Consider the following 18613-nt stretch of genomic DNA (forward strand, 5'->3'; position numbering starts at 1 on the left):
GGATATTCTATATAAACCAAGGGATTACAATTTCACTCCATCTCTCTGAATGATTTTTCTCACATTTAATTTAATGTGGATATTTATTTTTTCAGTGAAGCTATTTAAAAAAAATATTGCTTGTTCCTTTTTGGGGCAGGATATCCAGTTACTTGAAATATCAAAGACCAGCTTTATGATTCTAACCTATGTTAACAGTCTTGATGTACAACTCTTTTTGAGGCCAAAGGTTTCACTTACCTTTTGAACATATTCTATATTTGTATTCAGAAAAATAGCCAAGACCAATACAAATACCAAATGAAATGAATAATAATCAGTGGCACTATTCCCCTTGAATTTAATATTATTCCTTCTCTGTTACCTTAAAATTTTCAATTGTTAAAGTTACAACTTTTGAAGGTCCCCTTGAAGCCACATTCAGGGCTGATCAATTCTGTTATAAAGTTACAGGGAATCCTGGACCCTAATTCAAAGAACCTTCTGTCTAAAGCAAGGTCAGGATGCTGAAAACTAAAAATATCACTTGATATGTCATATATCTTCTTGCAAGAATGAATTGTTGCTTCTAGGCACCATGGTACAGAAAAAAAATATTTCCCTCCATCCATGGTCATAACCCAAATCCTATAACCAGTGCCAGATTATTAAATCTGAAAGAAGGCTTCCTTTGGCACTTTCAAATAGTAATGGTGTGGCAGTCAGAACAGTTATACTGGAGAAATGGATTACAATCCTATTTTCCTATGCCCCTCTTCCTAATGCCCACTCTTCTTACACTGGAAAACTAACATGAATTTGGGCAGACTTGGGAGACAGTGGAGGAATAACAGAATAACCGAGTTGGAAGGGACCTTGAAGGTCTTCTAGTCCAACCTCCTGCTCAGGCAGGAAATCCAATACCATTTTAGACAAATGGTTGTCCAATCTCTTCTTTAAAACTCCAGTGTTGGAGCATCCACAATTTCTGGAGGCAAGTCGTTCCACTGATTAATTGTTCTAAGTATCAGGAAATTTCTCCTTAGTTCTAGGTTGGTTTTCTCAATGATTAGTTTCCATCCATTGCTTCTTGTTCTGCCTTCAGGTGTTTTGGAGAATAGGTTGACCCCATCTTTTTTGTGGCATCCCCTTAGATATTGGAACACTGCTATCATATCACCCATAGTCCTTCTTTTCAGGACAGAGAGCCTTGCCTACTATGGTCTATGGAATCACAAAGAGCTGGACACGACTTAGCAATTGAAAAACAACAACATTCCATTTCTTAGGATGAATAAACAAGCAGATTGGGATTAAGCTGATTATTAAAGAACCTACTATGAAAATTAGATGTAGTTTCACTCAGTGCCCAACAGAGAACTAAGTGAAATAGTCAAGGGTTCAAATTAATAAGAGACATAAACATAGATGGGTATGTATAGGGGAAGACAATTGCTTGGCAGTTCCCTCTAGAAGCTTGAGAACTCTTAAATCCTGGTGCGGGAATATCTCAATCTGCCAATGTAGAGACCTGTCATGGTTAGGAATAAAAGGAGTAATTCCCCAATTGTAGGAGTGGATTATATGCCTGCCAAATCTGGGCAGCAGAAATCCAGGTGACAGGGGAAAAAAGCTACAGTTTTCTGAATCTATTTGCCACCATCTAAAGCTGTCAGGATTTGTTGTGGCCCAAATATGGTAGCCTTAGTACCCTATATCCAAGAACTGAGAAGTTACAACCGCTCGTTTCTCTGCATCAAAAATTGTTTGGAATTTTCCACCATAAGGAAAAATCCATAGTTACGAATCACTGCTCAAGCTGAAAAATGTTCATGAATGTGTAGAAAAGTGGCAGAAATTAATATTCAGTTTCTGTTCTGAATATGTTACAAGATTTTTGTCTTTTGCCTCTTAGACTCACAGAGTAAGAATTCTCAACGCCTTTAGGTCCTTGCAGGTATCACCAAAACTTGCTCATTTCCATACGTCAACACAAAAGAAATTATACCAATTCTCCAGCCCCCTGATATGATTCTAACCAAAAGCTTGCTCTGGTGAATGCAATACTGTATTAAAACTTGGTACAATAAAATCCATCAGGTTGGAATGAATATTTACAAAGTACCAAGTCAAAAGCAAAGAAAAACCTTGTCCCAGAAATTGGGGATAACGACTAGTGTACAGACTGACCTCATTGTCACAGCAGCTCTATCCACCACCTCACCTGATCTACTTCCTGCTATTCCTCCCCTGGCATTAAATCACTTATCTGAGTTCTTGAAACCCCTGTACAGGGACATTGCACGTTCCTAATACAGTGAACAAATAGACTGCCTCCGGTTGAAACGACATGAATTTAAACTCTCACCTTTTGATAATTGCCCAGCGGTGTTCCTTCTGTGCCAGAGTTTCATCATGGCAGTTTTCTTTCCTATTTATAATGATGCAAATGTTTGCTTAGCTGAATAGTTCTATTTATTATTTGCCATGTTTATGAAAGCACTCAAACGCCTTCTGTGCCTGTAACTATAGGCCAAGAAAATTCTCAGATTCGTCCATTTAAGTGGGTTCCATCACTGTAATGTCTTTTTTGGCCCCCTCAAAATGTGCTGATGGCTATTCATTCATGAAGCTGTAAGCCTTCTGGGCTCATCTGACTTTGAAATGTAGCAGATTTGCAGATTGCTACTCCTTTAATGTGAGCTTTAGCAGAAAAGATATTTTTCACTTAACAATTTTCACGAAGACAGTATATGTTCTGAAAAATGAAATGTAGTAAACCTTAGACTTGTGTATTCCCAACTCCTCAATCTCTTTTAATATGCTCACAAAAAGACAATCCGGTATTTGCTTGAGATTAGAGTTTAGCATTGCTCCCCCCAGCTCTAAATTGCAGCAATCTAAAAAATACATTATGAGTTTTACAGCAAACCGTGATAAATGCTAATCGCATCTGTCTAGTTCAGATAAAACAAACTATAGCTTATGTAAAAATGAAATGAAAATGTTATATAAAGTTGTAATAGTGAAAGAAAAGAAACAGTTCTTGTAAAACTCAAGCACTTTAGTGTTTTTGCATCAAGATGGTAGTACAGACCAAATGAACTGATAATTTTCTATCCACTGCCTGTCACCCATTTTCCATTACGCTATTATTAGAACTAGCAAAATGTAGGCATAATGTACTAACAAAGGCAGTCAGGATATATATTGTTCTATGACAATTCCCATCACAGAAACTAAACAAAAAATGGGCTGTTTTCTAAGGAGACCTTCCTTTTTGTTTCATGCTTTAGCTACAGAAATAACATTATAGTACCATCTAGTGACAATGTGCAAATATTACGATACAGTAATAGTCTACACGCAAAGCAGGTCTGACTTTGTTAATAACAAAAGACCAAGTCACCATCATATATTGGAATCAAACCTGGGAAACAAGTTGCTCCTAAGTCCAGAAATAACACAATAGCTGCAATTTACTGTTGCCACCATTGTTAGAAAATAATGAAACCCTTGGGTGGGCTCAATACAGGAATTTTGCTGTCTTTACATATTCTTATGAAAAAATGGACAAGTGAAACTGGAAGCAGTGATCAAAACCTCAGTAAGTAGCAGTCGGAGAAAGGAACTGTTCAGTTCTTACTTTTCAGATCCATGCTGATACTTTGTTCCCTCAATCCCCCCCCCCAACCCACCTGGTGTCTTCCAGGTGGACAAACATCATCGCCCACTAGAGCAGGTCCTGTCCCCTAAGGAGATCCATATGGCGGGATCCAGAAGAAGGGCCTTCTCTGTGATGGCTCCCTCTCTTTGGAACATCATTCCCCCAGAGATTAGACTGACACTCTTTCAGAAGGCACTGAAGACCTGGTTCTGCCAGCGGGCCTGGGGAACTGAGAGTGGGATGGAGCCCATTAAATGGCTAGTTTGAATGTGTGTTCTCGCTGGGGGGGGGTTTATTATTTTATTATTTTTGTTATTTTTTTCTTTTTATATGGTGTTTTATATCCATGTAAGCTGCCTTGAGTCATCATGTGTGAGTAAGAGGCAATATAAATTTTCTAAATAAATATAAATCATCCCAATCAGCATGGCTAATCAAAGGGAGTGTGGGTTGAGAGGGCTATTCCAAGGCACCCAGGCAGATGCTGTTATCTTCCTTTTATAATACAGGTAGTCCTCAGTTTACAACAGTTTATTTAGTGACCGTTTGAAGTTATTGCAGGGCTGGAAAAAATAGGACTTATGACCATTTTTCATATTTGCAATATTGCAGCATCCCTGTAGTCACATGTTCAAAATTCTGATCCTTGCAACTGATTCATATTTATGATGGTTGCAGTGTCCTGCGGTCATGTGATCCCCTTTTGCAACATTCTGATAAGCAAAGTCAATAGGAAAGCCAGATTCGCTGTTACTACATTAACAGCCGCAGTGATTCGCTTAACAATTGTGGCAAGCAAGGTTGTAAAATGGAGCAAAACTCACAACAAACATTTCACTTAGCAACAGAAATTTTGGGCTCTGCTGTGATCGTAAGTCGAGGACTACCTGTGTGTATCATACAGCATTGTTTTTGAGGATAAAATGTAAGACACAGAAAGAAAAAAAACTATGTATGCCAGATCAGGACTACAAAAACACAGCTAAGAGTAGAAGTGCATATTTTTACTACCATCTTGTGGTCATCTAAAGTTTGTAGCTTGGATCATGGATACAGGCATATGTGCCTAGTTACACCTTATATTTTTCCATCAAAATATTACCGTTTCTATATTCTAATGCATTTTGAGCCCTGGTGGTTAGAATGAAGTATTGCAGACTAACTCTGCCCTAGAGTTCAATCCTGGCGGGTTTGAGGTTGACTCAGTCTTCTATCCTTTTGAGGTCGGTAAAACAAGGACCCAGATTGTTGGGGACAAGAATGCTGTAAAGCACTATGGAGTGGTATATAAGTCTAAGTGTTATTGTTAAGGAAGTGTCCATAGTCCATAGTTCTTTGTAAAGTAAACACATAATCATGTATAAAAAATAGCTTATGGCTTAGCACAATATATAAAATATGTGCTATTATGGGTTGGTGTTATACATGATCCTGGATATCATTTTATATATATATATATATATATATATATATATATATATATATATATATATATATATATATATATATATATGCAATAAAAAACAAATAAATACGAGCACAAGGATAATATCAAACTAGAAATTGTTTAATAAAAATGCTAAGCTTTCATCGGCCAGCACTGCCGACATCATCAGAGCATGGAAGCAAATCAATGGGAGTCCCCTATTTATGATATGGCTGGCTTTGCACATGGCTCCTGGACCTAGTCATCGGTCCATCCAATGTCCCTAATTGTTTTACTCTTAAAAGGCATGCATTTGCTGTTCCCTTGGTGGTTTCCAAGGCTGCTGTTCCCTTATCCACTTTCCTTCCTCCAATCTCTTCCCTCGTGCATACACTGCTGTCTGCTATCACACCACTAATTTCTAAAGCTGCTGTTCTCCCTTCCCTCTCTTTTCGCCAATCACTTTCTTCGTGTGTATCCAATTGTCTGCTTCCACCATTGATTTCCAGGCTTGCTGCTCCCTCCTCCCCCCTTTTTCCCTCCAATCGTTTTCCTCATACGCATACGGCTATCTGCTGTAACCCCACTGTTTTTTAAAGTTGCTGCTCTCTCCTCCCCCTTTCTTCCAATAGTTGCTTTACTCATGTGCCTCCAGCTATCACATTGTGCTAAATATTTTTGCTCATTCCCTCTCTTCGTCTCCATCACAGGGCATATCTGTTCTTTCCCTATAGGGCTGTTAGCAGGCTGTGTGTCCAACCCAGTCCTCTTACTCTTTCTCCCTGTTGTTCCTGCATGTGTGTGGGCGTTTCCAAAGTGGTCTACCGAACGGGTCTGAATGTTTGTCCAGGAAGTCTCTAGCAGACGCGTCCTTGCACTCGCTCCTCTGTTGGGAGCATTGCCCTCTGGGGTACCCCAGGGTATTTTTGAGACCTTCTCCTGCCGTTCTCTCTGATCTTCTTTCTCTTGTCCATCACTCATGTCCTTGCGCTTGCATCGCCAAATCATCTACAAGATGTACGTTGCATTCTGCTTCACCATTTGATAGTTTTTCTTTCTTTTCTTGCTCGTGTACAAGATCCCAAAGGGGGGGTCTCCTGCCGGTCACTCATGAGTACCCATTGCAAGGTTGTCAGTGAGCTGTGGCATTGCTTTCAATCCAACCCACCCCTAATTTTGTGGGGTGGGTTGGATTATGTATACCTGAGGCATCTACAGGGTGCATTTCTCATCCCCCTTTCTCTATTCCACCTGTGGATAAGTTGTTGATCTGTTGTTACTTCAGCAGGTTGTTTTCTCTATTATTCTGTCCCTCTGACCTTGTGAACAACATTTGCAGGTGTGGACCCACATGGCCAATTTTGGTCATACGTTCGATCTTGCCAATACACAAACTTTGTCTAGGGATGCACAAGGAGGCCGCCTACTTAAAAGAGCTTGGCTCTCCGACGAGACTCCATAACCACCACATAGAACTCTGCCCAGCACACCAAATGCTGAGAACATGGGATAAACAATGCCATGATTTCCCAACGAGAGCTATCCATTCACCCATCACAAGGTCGGACACACAGCTGTTAACAGCCCTATAGGGGAAGAACAGATATGCCCTGTGATGGAGATGAGGAGAGGAAATGAGCAAAAATGTTTAGCACAATATGATAGTTGGAGGCACACGAGTAAAGCAACTATTGGGAGAAAGGGGGAGGAGAGAGCAGCAACTTTAAAAACCAGTGGGGTTACAGTGGATAGCTGTATGCGTATGAGGAAAACGATCAGAGGGAAAAGGAGAAGGAGGGAGCAGCAAGCCGGAAATCAATGGGGTGGAAGCAGACAACTGGATACACAGGAAGAAAGCAATCGGCGGAAAGAGGGGGAAAGGGAGAACAGCAGCTTTGGAAATTAGTGGTGCAATAGCAGACAGCGGTGTATGCACGAAGGAAGGGATTGGAGGAAGGAAAGTGGATAAGGGAACAACAACCTTGGAAACCACCAAGGGAACAGCAAATGCGTGCCTTTTAAGAGTAAAACAATTAGGAACATTGGATGGACGATGACTAGGTCCGGAGCCGTGCGCAAAGCTGGCCAGTATCATAAAAAGGGGACTCCCATTGACTTGCTTCCATGCTCTGATGATGTCCGCAGTACTGGCCGACAAAAGCTCACCATTTTTATTAACAATTTCTAGTATGATATTATCCTGGTGCTTGTATTATTTGTTTTTTTATTGCATGGCTTTATCCAGGATTCAATTTTTTTAATACACTTTATTGGTTTTTTTATTTTTTATATCAAAATGCTCAGGAAAACACCATGGTGTAAGGGTAATCAATCATAGCAAAACAAGTCATTATGTATAGCTAAAATTAATACCTTAAAAAAATTCCCCCTCTATTTCCCTCACATAATTACACAAATTTAGTTTAATCTATTTCTTCTTAAAATTCAATCAATCCACAAAAATCATCCCTATTACATCTATATAAATCATGCCTGCTTTTATGCTCCACTAATTAATTAACATATTCCAATTAATCTTAAACAACATATTTAATAAGACTTTGGGTATCTCTTCTACAACGCATAATATTCCAAGAATAATATTCTAATATTTTCATATATATTCCATCTCTTAATTTAATACATCATTAATTAATACCCTTTGTTCTCTTATCATAGATCTCTCTAACTCTTCTGCTATTACAAAATAGTTTTCTATATAAACAAAATAAAAACAAACAAAAAACATTTCAACTTATTAAATAAAATTTAAATCTCAACAAAATTATCTATCGTATCTAAAACAAACCTATTATTACACCAGTTATTATCTTACTATTTTCATTTACTCAATTAAATTGTCAAATCAATCCAAATCTCTAAAGCCTTTTTGACCCAATAATTAAGCTTTTAAATCACATTTTTAAATCTGACTCTAGCTTTTTTTCTATACCAAGCTGGTTTCCATAATGTCGCATTTACATCATCAAATCTCAGTATTTGAGTATTAATGTTCATCAATAAATCGATCTGATCAAAATTCTCTTCCCTTTTCCAGTATCACGTAAGCAATATAGTCCATTTTGTTCAATATTATAATTTCAGCTTGATTATCCAAGTTGTCATAACTTTCAATCAATCGCGTCTGGCTCTCAATTCCTGTTAATTTTAGCAATGAGAGTACTTCACTTAAAGCAGCGGTTCTCAACCTGTGGGTCGCAACCCCATTTGGGGTCGAAGGACCATTTCACGGGGGTCGCCAAACAACGCAGTCCGCCATTTTTTCCCCCTTTTCCTTAGCTGTGCTACTCCCTTTTATTCTATTGGCTTTTGAAAGCCAATAGAATAGACTCTCTTGAATAGAGGCTAATTCTATTGGCTTTCAAAAGCCAATAGGAATTGTCCAGGCTGTCTCTGCCCTGCTGAGCCCGCCAAAAGTCCCATTCTGCAAACGGTGCTGCAAGTTCTCTGCAGTGAAGGCGAGCTGTCTGGAAGTTTTCACCCCTCCCTTCTGAGCAACTACTAAAAACGTAAGTAAAAGAGGGCCAGGGGTGGGAGGTGGGAGGCCGGCGGGCGCAGGGAGGGTTGCTGGCGCGCATGGGGCCCGGGAGGTGCCTTACCTCCCTTGGGCTGGGCCAACTGGTGGCCCAGCCGGTGGTCGGCCTGCGCAGGGGGCGGCACCACACATGCGCAGCGCTCCCAGGCAGGGAAAGTCCTTGACTTAAACCGGTTGGATAGTCCTCGACTTACGACCGGTTGAGTAGTCCTCGACTTACGACCGGTTGGGGGTCGTGGCATTAAAAAGGTTGAGAACCACTGACTTAAAGTCATTTTTGGATCTTCAAAGTTCTCCACCATTTGTGCATAAATTTGTAAAATAGTTAGTAGTTAGTTGGTTTATAGAGTAATCATTTAAAGTCTCAGTCTGGAATTTTGGGTCCAAAAGAGAGCAGCGTCTGTCTGTTTGGGGAAAAAAAAACTCTAAACAAAACTACAGAATACACTTATTATACCTGAACTTTTTGGTTATTGGGCATCCCTGGAAAAACTTGTAATATAGAGCATTATTTTACTTACTATACTGAAGATATTGGCGTTTTTCTGTCTCTTTCTTTGTCATCTTTAATGAGATAAAGGCTTTTAACTTGTAAAGGGGAAATTTTATAGCCTATTGAGGATATCTTGTGGCGAAAATATTTATTGCAACTGCTTTGACCTTCAGAAATTAATAAGAAGGAAAGATAAAGGCTTGGAAACAGCTGTGAGTTGTGTTTGTGATTTAAAAATGGTGGAGGCGGAATAAATATAGTTTCCACAAAAAGATTAAAATACTCTTTTACGATGGAAATAGCAGACCTTTACCCACAGCTTGACTATGAGCTGATATTGGAAAAAATACTGGAAATGTCAGAGGAGATGAAGCTATGGAGAAAAACTAAAGATTATTTTGTAGAATCTCAACCTCAAACTCTAAAAGATCAATCTATAGGCCAAGAAGAAACCTATATACAACAGTGTACAGAATCTGAGATGGAGGAAGAATTTACTGATCAGTTGAATTCTGGACTGGCTTATGAGCTGATATTGGAAAAAATATTGGAAATGAAAGAGGAGATGAAGTCATGGAGAAAAACTAAAGATTATCTTGTAGAACCACAAGCTGGCCTTCAGACTCTAAAAGACCAATCTACAGGTCAAGGACAAACTTATATGCAACAGTCTACACAATTTGAGATGGAGGAACTTAATGATCAATTGAACTTTAGGATTCAAATTTTTTAACGTAATTAGAGACATACATACTTTAAACCCCTCCAATCCAAACATGAAGCAAACTGACACCCTCCATGAAGAGGAGGCACGACCATGAACGCGAAGCCAAAAAATAGCAAGGCAGCCCAAAATCTTAAACCCCTCTGCAACTCAGACTAACCTGAGCACAACCAAACATAACACTCCCCCAGCCAATCAGAGCACAACCAACCCCCCAGCCAATCAGAGCACAGCCAACCCCCCAGCCAATCAGAGCACAGCCACGCCCCTAACCAATCAGAACACACCTCCACCCAATCAGAACACAGCCAAGCTCCCACCCAATCAGGTCATACCCCCACTGGCAGTTAAAAGGAAGAAACAGCTAAGACCACACATTGCTGCTCAAAGCACGAAGCTGAAAACACCAGCCTGAAGATGACGAATGGGACTTCGTCGAAACGTCGCCAAGACACTTCCAATTTTACGCGGGAGAAAACCCAAACAACCAAAGACCCACATATATATATATATATATATATATATATATATATATATATACATACATACACTATAATTTAATATCCTATATTTAAAGAAGTCTTCCCTTGATGTTATTAGATGTCTAAAAATAGTAGCATCGTTCTTTGCCAAGATTGAACACAGCCAATATTATATTTTAAAGTGCTAATTTTAGCACCTTCACCATCTAACTACTCTATAGTTTGTACCTATGTATAAACTACCTGCTTGCAAAGCCATCTTTATTTAGCCAGATGGTCTAGTATAAGTATTCATATATAATCAACTATTTTGAAACAAGGAAGTGCTATTAACATAGAACAATATTTACATGAAATATTGAATATTTACATGTAATGTAAATAAAGATTCAAACTAGATTTGGTTAAGGAACATTGCAGTTCTTGGGAAACCAATGAGGTTTCTTGTAAATAACTGGTTCCCTGATAACCATTAGTAATTTGGATTAAAAATTAGAAAGAGACGTTGCTTATCTATCTATATATCTGTTTGCTCTTCAGTTGAGGAGTAAAAAAATATTCTTCATAATCTAATGATTATGTGAAGTGAATGCTCTCTTAGAACAGGAAAGATTTTAAATGACCTATATTCTGCCTCCTTCTACAATTATGGCAATTCATAAGTACTTTTCAAAATTACAGTAAAAACCCCCAAAGCATTATTTCAAATCTGTTACAGAACAGAGAATATAAAGTTTGATGATCAGAGACAAACATGGAAGCCATCACCTGCAACAAGTATTTGCAAGCCTGTCCTTTGTTGCTTTTTTTCTGAGTTAGCTTTTCATACTCGCACCAAATGCTGTTCTCCTAATGGAAGGAGGTTATAAATGCCTACTAGTTAGAATGTCCGAAGGAGTATGAATAAGGGAGCCATTTAGTATAATGCTTTAAGTCACTAGATTAGAAATTGGGAGATTGTGAGTTCTAGTTTCACTTTAAGCACAAAGCCAACTGGGTCACCCCAAGACAGACCATTTTCTCTAGGCCCTAGGAAAAAAGGAAATGAAAAAACACTTCTGAACAACTTTCCAAGAAAACTCAGGGACTAATCCAGGCAATTGCCAGAAGTCATACTGACTTGACTTCAAAGCAATACACACACACACAAACACACACAGCATGAATGGGGTAACCCTATTCTATCCTTGCTCTTTGTGGACTTCTCAAATAGGAAAGTATATTGCAGGAACCAAATGCTGGACTAGACAGGCCTTTGATCTAGAGCAGCGGTTCTCAACCTATGGGTGGCGACCCCATTTGGGGTCGATCGACCATTTTACAGGGGTCGCCAAACAAGGCGATCCGCCATTTTTCCCCCTCAGGGGGCGCCGCTGCGCATGCGTGCTGCGCATGGGGCGGCGCCGCGCAAGGGGGGCGCACATGGGGCAGCCCCACCCCCATGCGCGCCGCGCATGCGCGGCACGTTTGTGTTACGGGGGTCGCCATCACACAAACGTTGAGAAACGCTGATCTAGAGTCATAGAATCATTGGGCTTGAAGGGACCTTGGTGGTCTTCTAGTCCAACCTCCTGCCCAAGGCAGGAGACTTTATACTATTCCGGATAAATGGTTATCCAATGGAGCACCCACAGCTTTTGGAGGCAAGTTGTTCCACTGATTAATTGTTCTCAGTTCAGGAAATTGTTCCTTAGTTCTAGGTTGCTTCTCTCTTTAACGAGCTTCCACAAATTGGTTCTCTCCTACCTTCAGATGCTTTGGAGAATAAGTCAATTGCCTTTTCTCTGTGGTAGTCCCTCAAATACTGGAAGACAGCTATCACATCATGTAACTAGGGTTAGACATCCCTAGTTCCCTTAATAGTTTGTCATATTATTTAGCATCCAGACCGCTTATCATCTTTGTTGCTCTTCTCTGCACTCTTTCTAGGCTCTTAGCATCTTTCTTGTATTGTAGTGACCAGAACTGGACACAGTATTCAGGTGTTCTCCCCCTTTTTTTTTTTTCTTGCCTATTTTGACCTGCCTTCCTGCAGATCAGATCTGATCAGATCCCATTGGTTTTAATATTAATTCTGAAGAACAGATTAGTTCCTAGGTTTAAAAAAATCCTTTAACAAGTTCTTATGCATGGGTCAACAATAAGGATGGGCACATCTGCCAACATGTACTCTCACCCCTCAATTATTTGTTGGAGTTTGGTTCATTTACAGTGTAAGTTCCTATAGCTCATTTTTACACTGTTCACAGAGATTTTGAACATACTAGTGTAATGTATATTTATTTATAAATGTATGTTTATGTATATCACTTCTCCCTATAACTAGCTGCATTTATTTCAGCAAATCTGGTAATCAGTTATATTGCCGTTAATATGTGATTAGTTTGGTTTTGATTTAGCAGGTTATATAAACTCACTCATTAATGTTTATGGTATGAACTTAATACAGCTGAGTTGAGTATTATATTGGAGCTCAGCCATTGGGGTCTGGTCCACACATAAAATACTGCATTTGTTCATTCAAACTTTCATCTGAATTGATGTTGTTTACACTTAGTGCTGTATGTGGATAGTGAGACTGGTGGCATGTAAGCTGTATGTATGTATACACACACACACACACACACACACACAGAGAGAGAGAGAGAGAGAGAGAGAGAGAGAGATACATTAATATAGTAACATAAAGTAGTAAGAAACTTATTCCAGTTGTAAGAAAAGCAAATAATACCTAAATGTTGTTTTTGCAGGTATCATACATTTTAAGGGACCAGTATTAAGAAATGCAATAGAGCTTAGAATTATAAGAAAAAGGTAGGAAAAGTTTGCAGCTCCAAAGTCAGGAGTTTTAACTACAAGAGCTCGCACATAATCTAGAAACAAACTGCTTGTTTCGGTTTCTTATGCTTATGCAGCTCAGTTCCAAGAAAACAGGAACTGTGGGTTAAGCAAAACTGCATGTATTGCTAATAGAAAAACCAGCTTAAAGGGCAAAGGTGATTTAGGGAAATGTCAAAAAGAGGGAACTGGGCAAGGAGTGGGGAGGACTGTAATTTAGGGGAGTTCCAAATAGCGGGGAACTAGGCGTTCCAGAAAGTTTGTGAACTTTGTGGTCCTCATCAAATGGGATTGCAAGGGAGGGACTTGAGCTTCGGGCCAAGGGAATAAAATGCTATTGAAATCTATTTGGGATGTGCCTACTTGCTAGCCACCCACTCTTGCAAGAACACATTTTTCAATAAACTGCTTGCTGCTTCTCTTAATAACTCTGTCAAATTCTTGGAACCTGAGTATGTTTCTCACACAGTTAAGATTTCATATGGGAGATAAATTTTTTAATGTTTTTGTTCCAAAAAATACAGGTAGTCCTTGACTTACGACCACAATTGAGCCCAAAATTTCTGTATTTAAATGAGACATTTGTTAAGTGAGTTTTGGACCTCTTTACGACTTTTCTTGCCACAGTTGTTAAGTGAATCACTGCAGTTGATAAGCTAGTAACATAGTTGTAAAGCGAATCTGTCTTCCCAATTGACTTTGCTTGTCAGAAGGTTGCAAAAGGGGATCGATCATATGACCTTGGGACACAGCAATGGTCATAAATATGAACCAGTTGGCAAGCATTGGAATTTTGATCACATGATCACAAGGATGCTGCGAAGGTCGCAACTGTGAAAAGCAGACATCAGTCACTTTTTTTCAGGGCCATTGTAACTAAACAAACTGTTGTAAGTCGAGGACTACCTTTACCAAGGTAATTTATGCCTCTTCATAAACAGAGAACTCGCACTATTATTTCAACTGCTCACTCCCCAGAGTTTGAAATCTGGGTCTCACTCAACCAAGCAGTGGCCTCATTAATGAAGGGAGAAGTGTAGCTTTCTAAATTATATTCAATCTTTTCGACTGTGCCTTTTTCGGCCACTGTCTTGTTCTCAAAAATGACAAAACACGCAGAAAAGGACCCAGGCCAAATGTTTTATAGATGTCACTTGCCACCAGCAAGATTAGCAAAAATGGTTAAAAATATGTCAAATAGATGCTGGAAACATAAGTATAACTCAGGCACCTATTATCATGTTTGGTGGACATGTGGCAAAGCTAAGGTTTATTGGAAAAAGGTACATGCTTGGATAGAAAAGATGTTGGTAGAACATGTTGATTTTAAACCTGAACTTTTCTTATTAGGTATAATGCCAGAAAAAAAAAATAAACAAAGCTTATATTTGATTTTACATATCACAACGGCAGCAAGAATAATTTGTGCGCAATATTGGAAAAATGAAGGATTACCACCGGAGGAAGAATTAATCAAAATAATATTGGAATATGCAGAGCTGGACAGCTTAACTACGAGACTGAAAGATAAAGAAGCAGAATATTACCAAACTTGGGATTTATTTTATCAAAGGCTAGAGGAAAAAATGAAGGATTAGGAACCGACTATGTATTAGCGCTTTTAAACCCAGACAGCACGTTGGTTGAAAAATTAACATATGTATGTAAGAGAAAATTAATACCATCTTGATAAAAAGAAAAAAGAAAAGGATCCAGGCTGACTAACGTTTGGCGCGCAGACTACATTTCCCAGAAGCCCGTAGACCGGCGGGGCGGGAGGAAAAGGAAGTGATGAATGCGCTCATGCATGGTCAAAGGGTAGAAGCACAGGCAGTTTGGGGCATGCGGTTAGTCCGTCGCCTGTTCTGCACGCGGGGCCTGCGATCGTAGTCATGCGTGTGGGATAGAGGTTGTTGTTTCCCCACCCCCACACGCGCGGCGAGAGCATGACGGCAGCTGAGAGAGAGCAGAAAGAGCTGCTGGCTCTGATGCACCAGCAGTTGGTCCAAATGGGTTATGAGAAAGCAGCCAAGGAGTTGCTGAAGCAGAGCGGCCAGGTAACGGCGCCGTGGCCCATGTGGCTGGAAACATGGGGACCCGCAGCATTGTTGCTTTCTTGGAAGGCAGCTGCGGGTCAGGTTGCACGTTGAACTGTTCCCTTCACAAGCTTTCTCCTTTGGCCTGATAACGAGGCTGAAGTAGCTTCTCTGGACGTTTGAAACAGGACATCCTGGTCCTTGGTTTAGTTTATTGTGTTAAGTGGAGGCAGGTATTTATTTTTTTCAAACATGTAGTTTTGTGGTGCGCTCCTTTTGTAGCTTCACTATCTTGGCTTGGAAATCATCGCTAATACTGACCTGCTTTACAGAACTGTTTGGAAGAATGTACTCTTGTTATTAAAACAGTCTGTCTCCTTTCTCTTTGGAAACTTAGGGCAGGGATCAGAATATGTACATTCTCAGGATAAGGATTATTGAAGAGGTTGAACACTTACGTGTCATACAAATTCTAGGCACATTTATGTGTTTAAGCATTCCTGTGCCCGTGTGTCATACCTAAATAAACAGTGGTCGTTGTGATTGTATGGAATAACAAAGGCAAATGCTCATCTAAAAGCAATAAGGCAAGTTGCACCTTACTCTAATTTTGCCCATTTTAGCCTCTGACAGATGTATTTCCAGGCATATGTATCACCAGATGCCCTGATTCCACGTTCTTACAAATACTCTCCTTTATCGGTACCTTCTTAATGTTCATAAGCCACTTAGAGATGTAGTACTAGGTAATGTGAAATGAACATTTAGTAAAACTGCACCGTAGGGATCATCATAAACACTGCTGAAAGAATCTCCTCTTCCCCTGTTTTCAGTTTGGTTTCATTGTGGGAGAAGGCCATAATGGCAACTGCTGTCTAAGTAGCACATGGATTCTGCAGTTCCATCAATTTGGGAATTTTGTTTATAAGTTGAGATTCATTCTCCTGCATCAGAGGCTATAAATAATTAAGACTTTTTGCCCTTTGTAGACATTCCTATGTCTCTGTTTGCAAGACAAATTAAACCATGAGGGTCAGTTGGTAAGTGTGTGTTCTATCTTGCTATTCCCCCTTCACATATGGCTGAAATTGGCCTTTTAAAAGAGCTGAAATGAATGTCCTCTTGGATGGGTTGGAAATCAACCTTGTCACAGATCTTTATGTTCAGTTTCCAGATTTCCAGGATGGAATCTATTTTAATAGCAGTGATTTAGTATGCAGCAATTATCAGGTAAAGAGACATATCAGAGAGAGAAAGATAGAAGTGTTAGTATGGAGAGTGAACAGACCACAAAGTCTTTGTGGATTATAATTCATACGTTTTTGTTTTGAAGCGTTACTATTTGACTAATGAAAATTAAAATGCTATGTTTTTCTGTAAAAGTCTCTGCTATGTTCTTTTTATATTCTTACAAAACATAGTTTTGTAATGATGCTCAAATGAAAAGATAAAGAGCTACATTAGAAGAGCTAAGGACTCATCATTATTGCTTTTTAAAACTTGGGCTGATATCCTTAAACTTCTTAACTGGATTCTTTATATTGTGCTTCTTGGAAAGGTTGAGATTCTACTCACCTTGTATCAAAAAGGCAATCAGTTGTTACAGTCAGTGTAATATTGTAGAAATATTGATCCATCTAAACTGCTTCCACTTTCTGCTCCAATAAGGCTACTCACACACCTGTGCAGACATTGCTCAGTGAGTTATAACTGCATGAATACAGCATTAAGTGGAAAAATGTGGATTTTGAATAAGAACTAATCTGAAAGCACTTCCCATTATGTATTTTACTTATTTACAATATAGTCTGCTTGTAGGCTCTTCTGGCAACTAACCATCCCTGAAAGCAAATCAAGGAAAATAATTAACTTGCTATGATTTGTGTTTTTTTAAATGAACACTGGCAGAGAGGCACTTGCAGATGAAAGTCATGGTCAGTCTATGCTGGGGCAGATGGCATCAGTGCCAACCTTAAAGTCTTGATTTTTGAGTAAGAACATAGCAGGAAACACTTGTTTCCTCAAGTTTTGGAGTCCTGAACCATTTGAATCTTTAAATAGCAAATAGTGTCTGATAAGTAATGCTGGGGTAACCATGTAATTCTTTTAGGATTTGTGTTATGCCATTTCTGAAAGATGTCTCAGATAATAATATATATTATTATATACTAGTTACCTCATTCTGCACTTTTCAAATCATCTGTCACTCATGCTTTGGTCACTTTATGGCTTGACAACTGCAATGTGCTCTACAAGGGGCTGCCCTTGAAGACCACCCAGAAGCTTCAACTAGTTCAGAATGCAGTAGTGCAAGCAGTAATGGGCATGCCTTGGTATGTTCATGTAACACTTCTGCTTTGTGAGATGCACTGGTTGTGAATTTGCATCTGAATGTGAAGCAAGGTGCTGGTTTTACCTAGGGCTAGGTTACTTGAGACACTGCCTGTCTCCCATAGTATTTTTCCAGAAAGCTCAAACTGGCAGAATTGGTGTGCTCCAGGTTCCATTGATTAAACAGTGCCATCTATCAGGGTTCTTCTCTGTAGTAGAGCTTGATAAAGTGGGCTTGACATAAAGTATCTCTCAGTTCTAAATATTAAATCTATGAAAGCATAAAGGAAGAAAGGAATTAGGGTGCACATCAACCCTGCCTCAAAATATAATGTCTTAATAATGTAAAAATTGACTCTACTTATGTGCGCACACACCTGCATACACACACATATAGCAGGCCGCTTGTTCTCTTTAGCCTTTTGTGAAGCCACTATAAATTTTGTTTACAGTGAGGGTGGTTTAGGTTGTGATTTTAACTTTAGAGTGGTGATAAAAAATGGTTAGTTGCAGCTTATTGAGGTAGGCCTAGGAGACATTCTAGTGTTTCTTTTGAAAACATTGTGGTCTTTCAAATTATTTATATAGCTTAAATTGGTTCACAGTATGGTATATCAAAATACTTCAGTAATTTTTAAACACAGTCAGCATGTGAGGTTGTTTACACAAAATTCTGGTTAATAGTCATTTGGGTATTTTTATTTTTATTGAGGTCCTCAACTCCTGTGCATTTATATATCTTCTTGTCTGTTGAAGATCTGTTGCATTTTGTCTTTATTTGAAGATTTACTGCAAAGGACAGTATTTTTTTATATTGCAAAGGACAGTATTTTTTTATATTGTAGTTAGGTTGATTGCAATTCCTGCCATTCTGTATCTGCTGTGTGTCAGACTCCCAACCTGCAAAAAAAAGGTGTCTTAAGTGTAATGAGAGTAATCCTTCCCTGAAAAAGACAGAGCAAGAAAGTAGTTATAATTGCTAGCTAAAGCCACTTTCTAGTAAAGTTGTGCATACTTATTTGAGTGGTGATCCATAACATCTGGACAACTATTGCCTACCCCCTCTGTTAGACAGATATAT

General features: G+C 39.2%; 1 protein-coding gene across 4 annotated transcripts in view; it reads left to right on the forward strand.

Moving 5' to 3' along the window:
• Positions 1-14968: 14968 nt before the first annotated feature.
• The window catches only part of TCOF1 (treacle ribosome biogenesis factor 1), a 52773-nt gene continuing 49128 nt past the window's right edge, over positions 14969-18613 (forward strand). For 3 of the 4 annotated variants that reach the window (XM_039340885.1, XM_039340886.1, XM_039340889.1), the window contains exon 1: positions 14969-15222. In XM_039340885.1, coding sequence (XP_039196819.1) covers positions 15112-15222 — 111 coding nt within the window. In that variant the 5' untranslated portion in view covers positions 14969-15111. The remainder of the gene's footprint in view (positions 15223-18613) is intronic. The other variant, XM_039340888.1, reaches the window with a different exon arrangement.

Source organism: Crotalus tigris, unplaced genomic scaffold (genome assembly GCF_016545835.1).
Source record: "Crotalus tigris isolate CLP2741 ecotype Arizona unplaced genomic scaffold, ASM1654583v1 scf7180000017754.2947050, whole genome shotgun sequence".
In the NCBI taxonomy this organism is placed as follows: domain Eukaryota; kingdom Metazoa; phylum Chordata; class Lepidosauria; order Squamata; family Viperidae; genus Crotalus; species Crotalus tigris.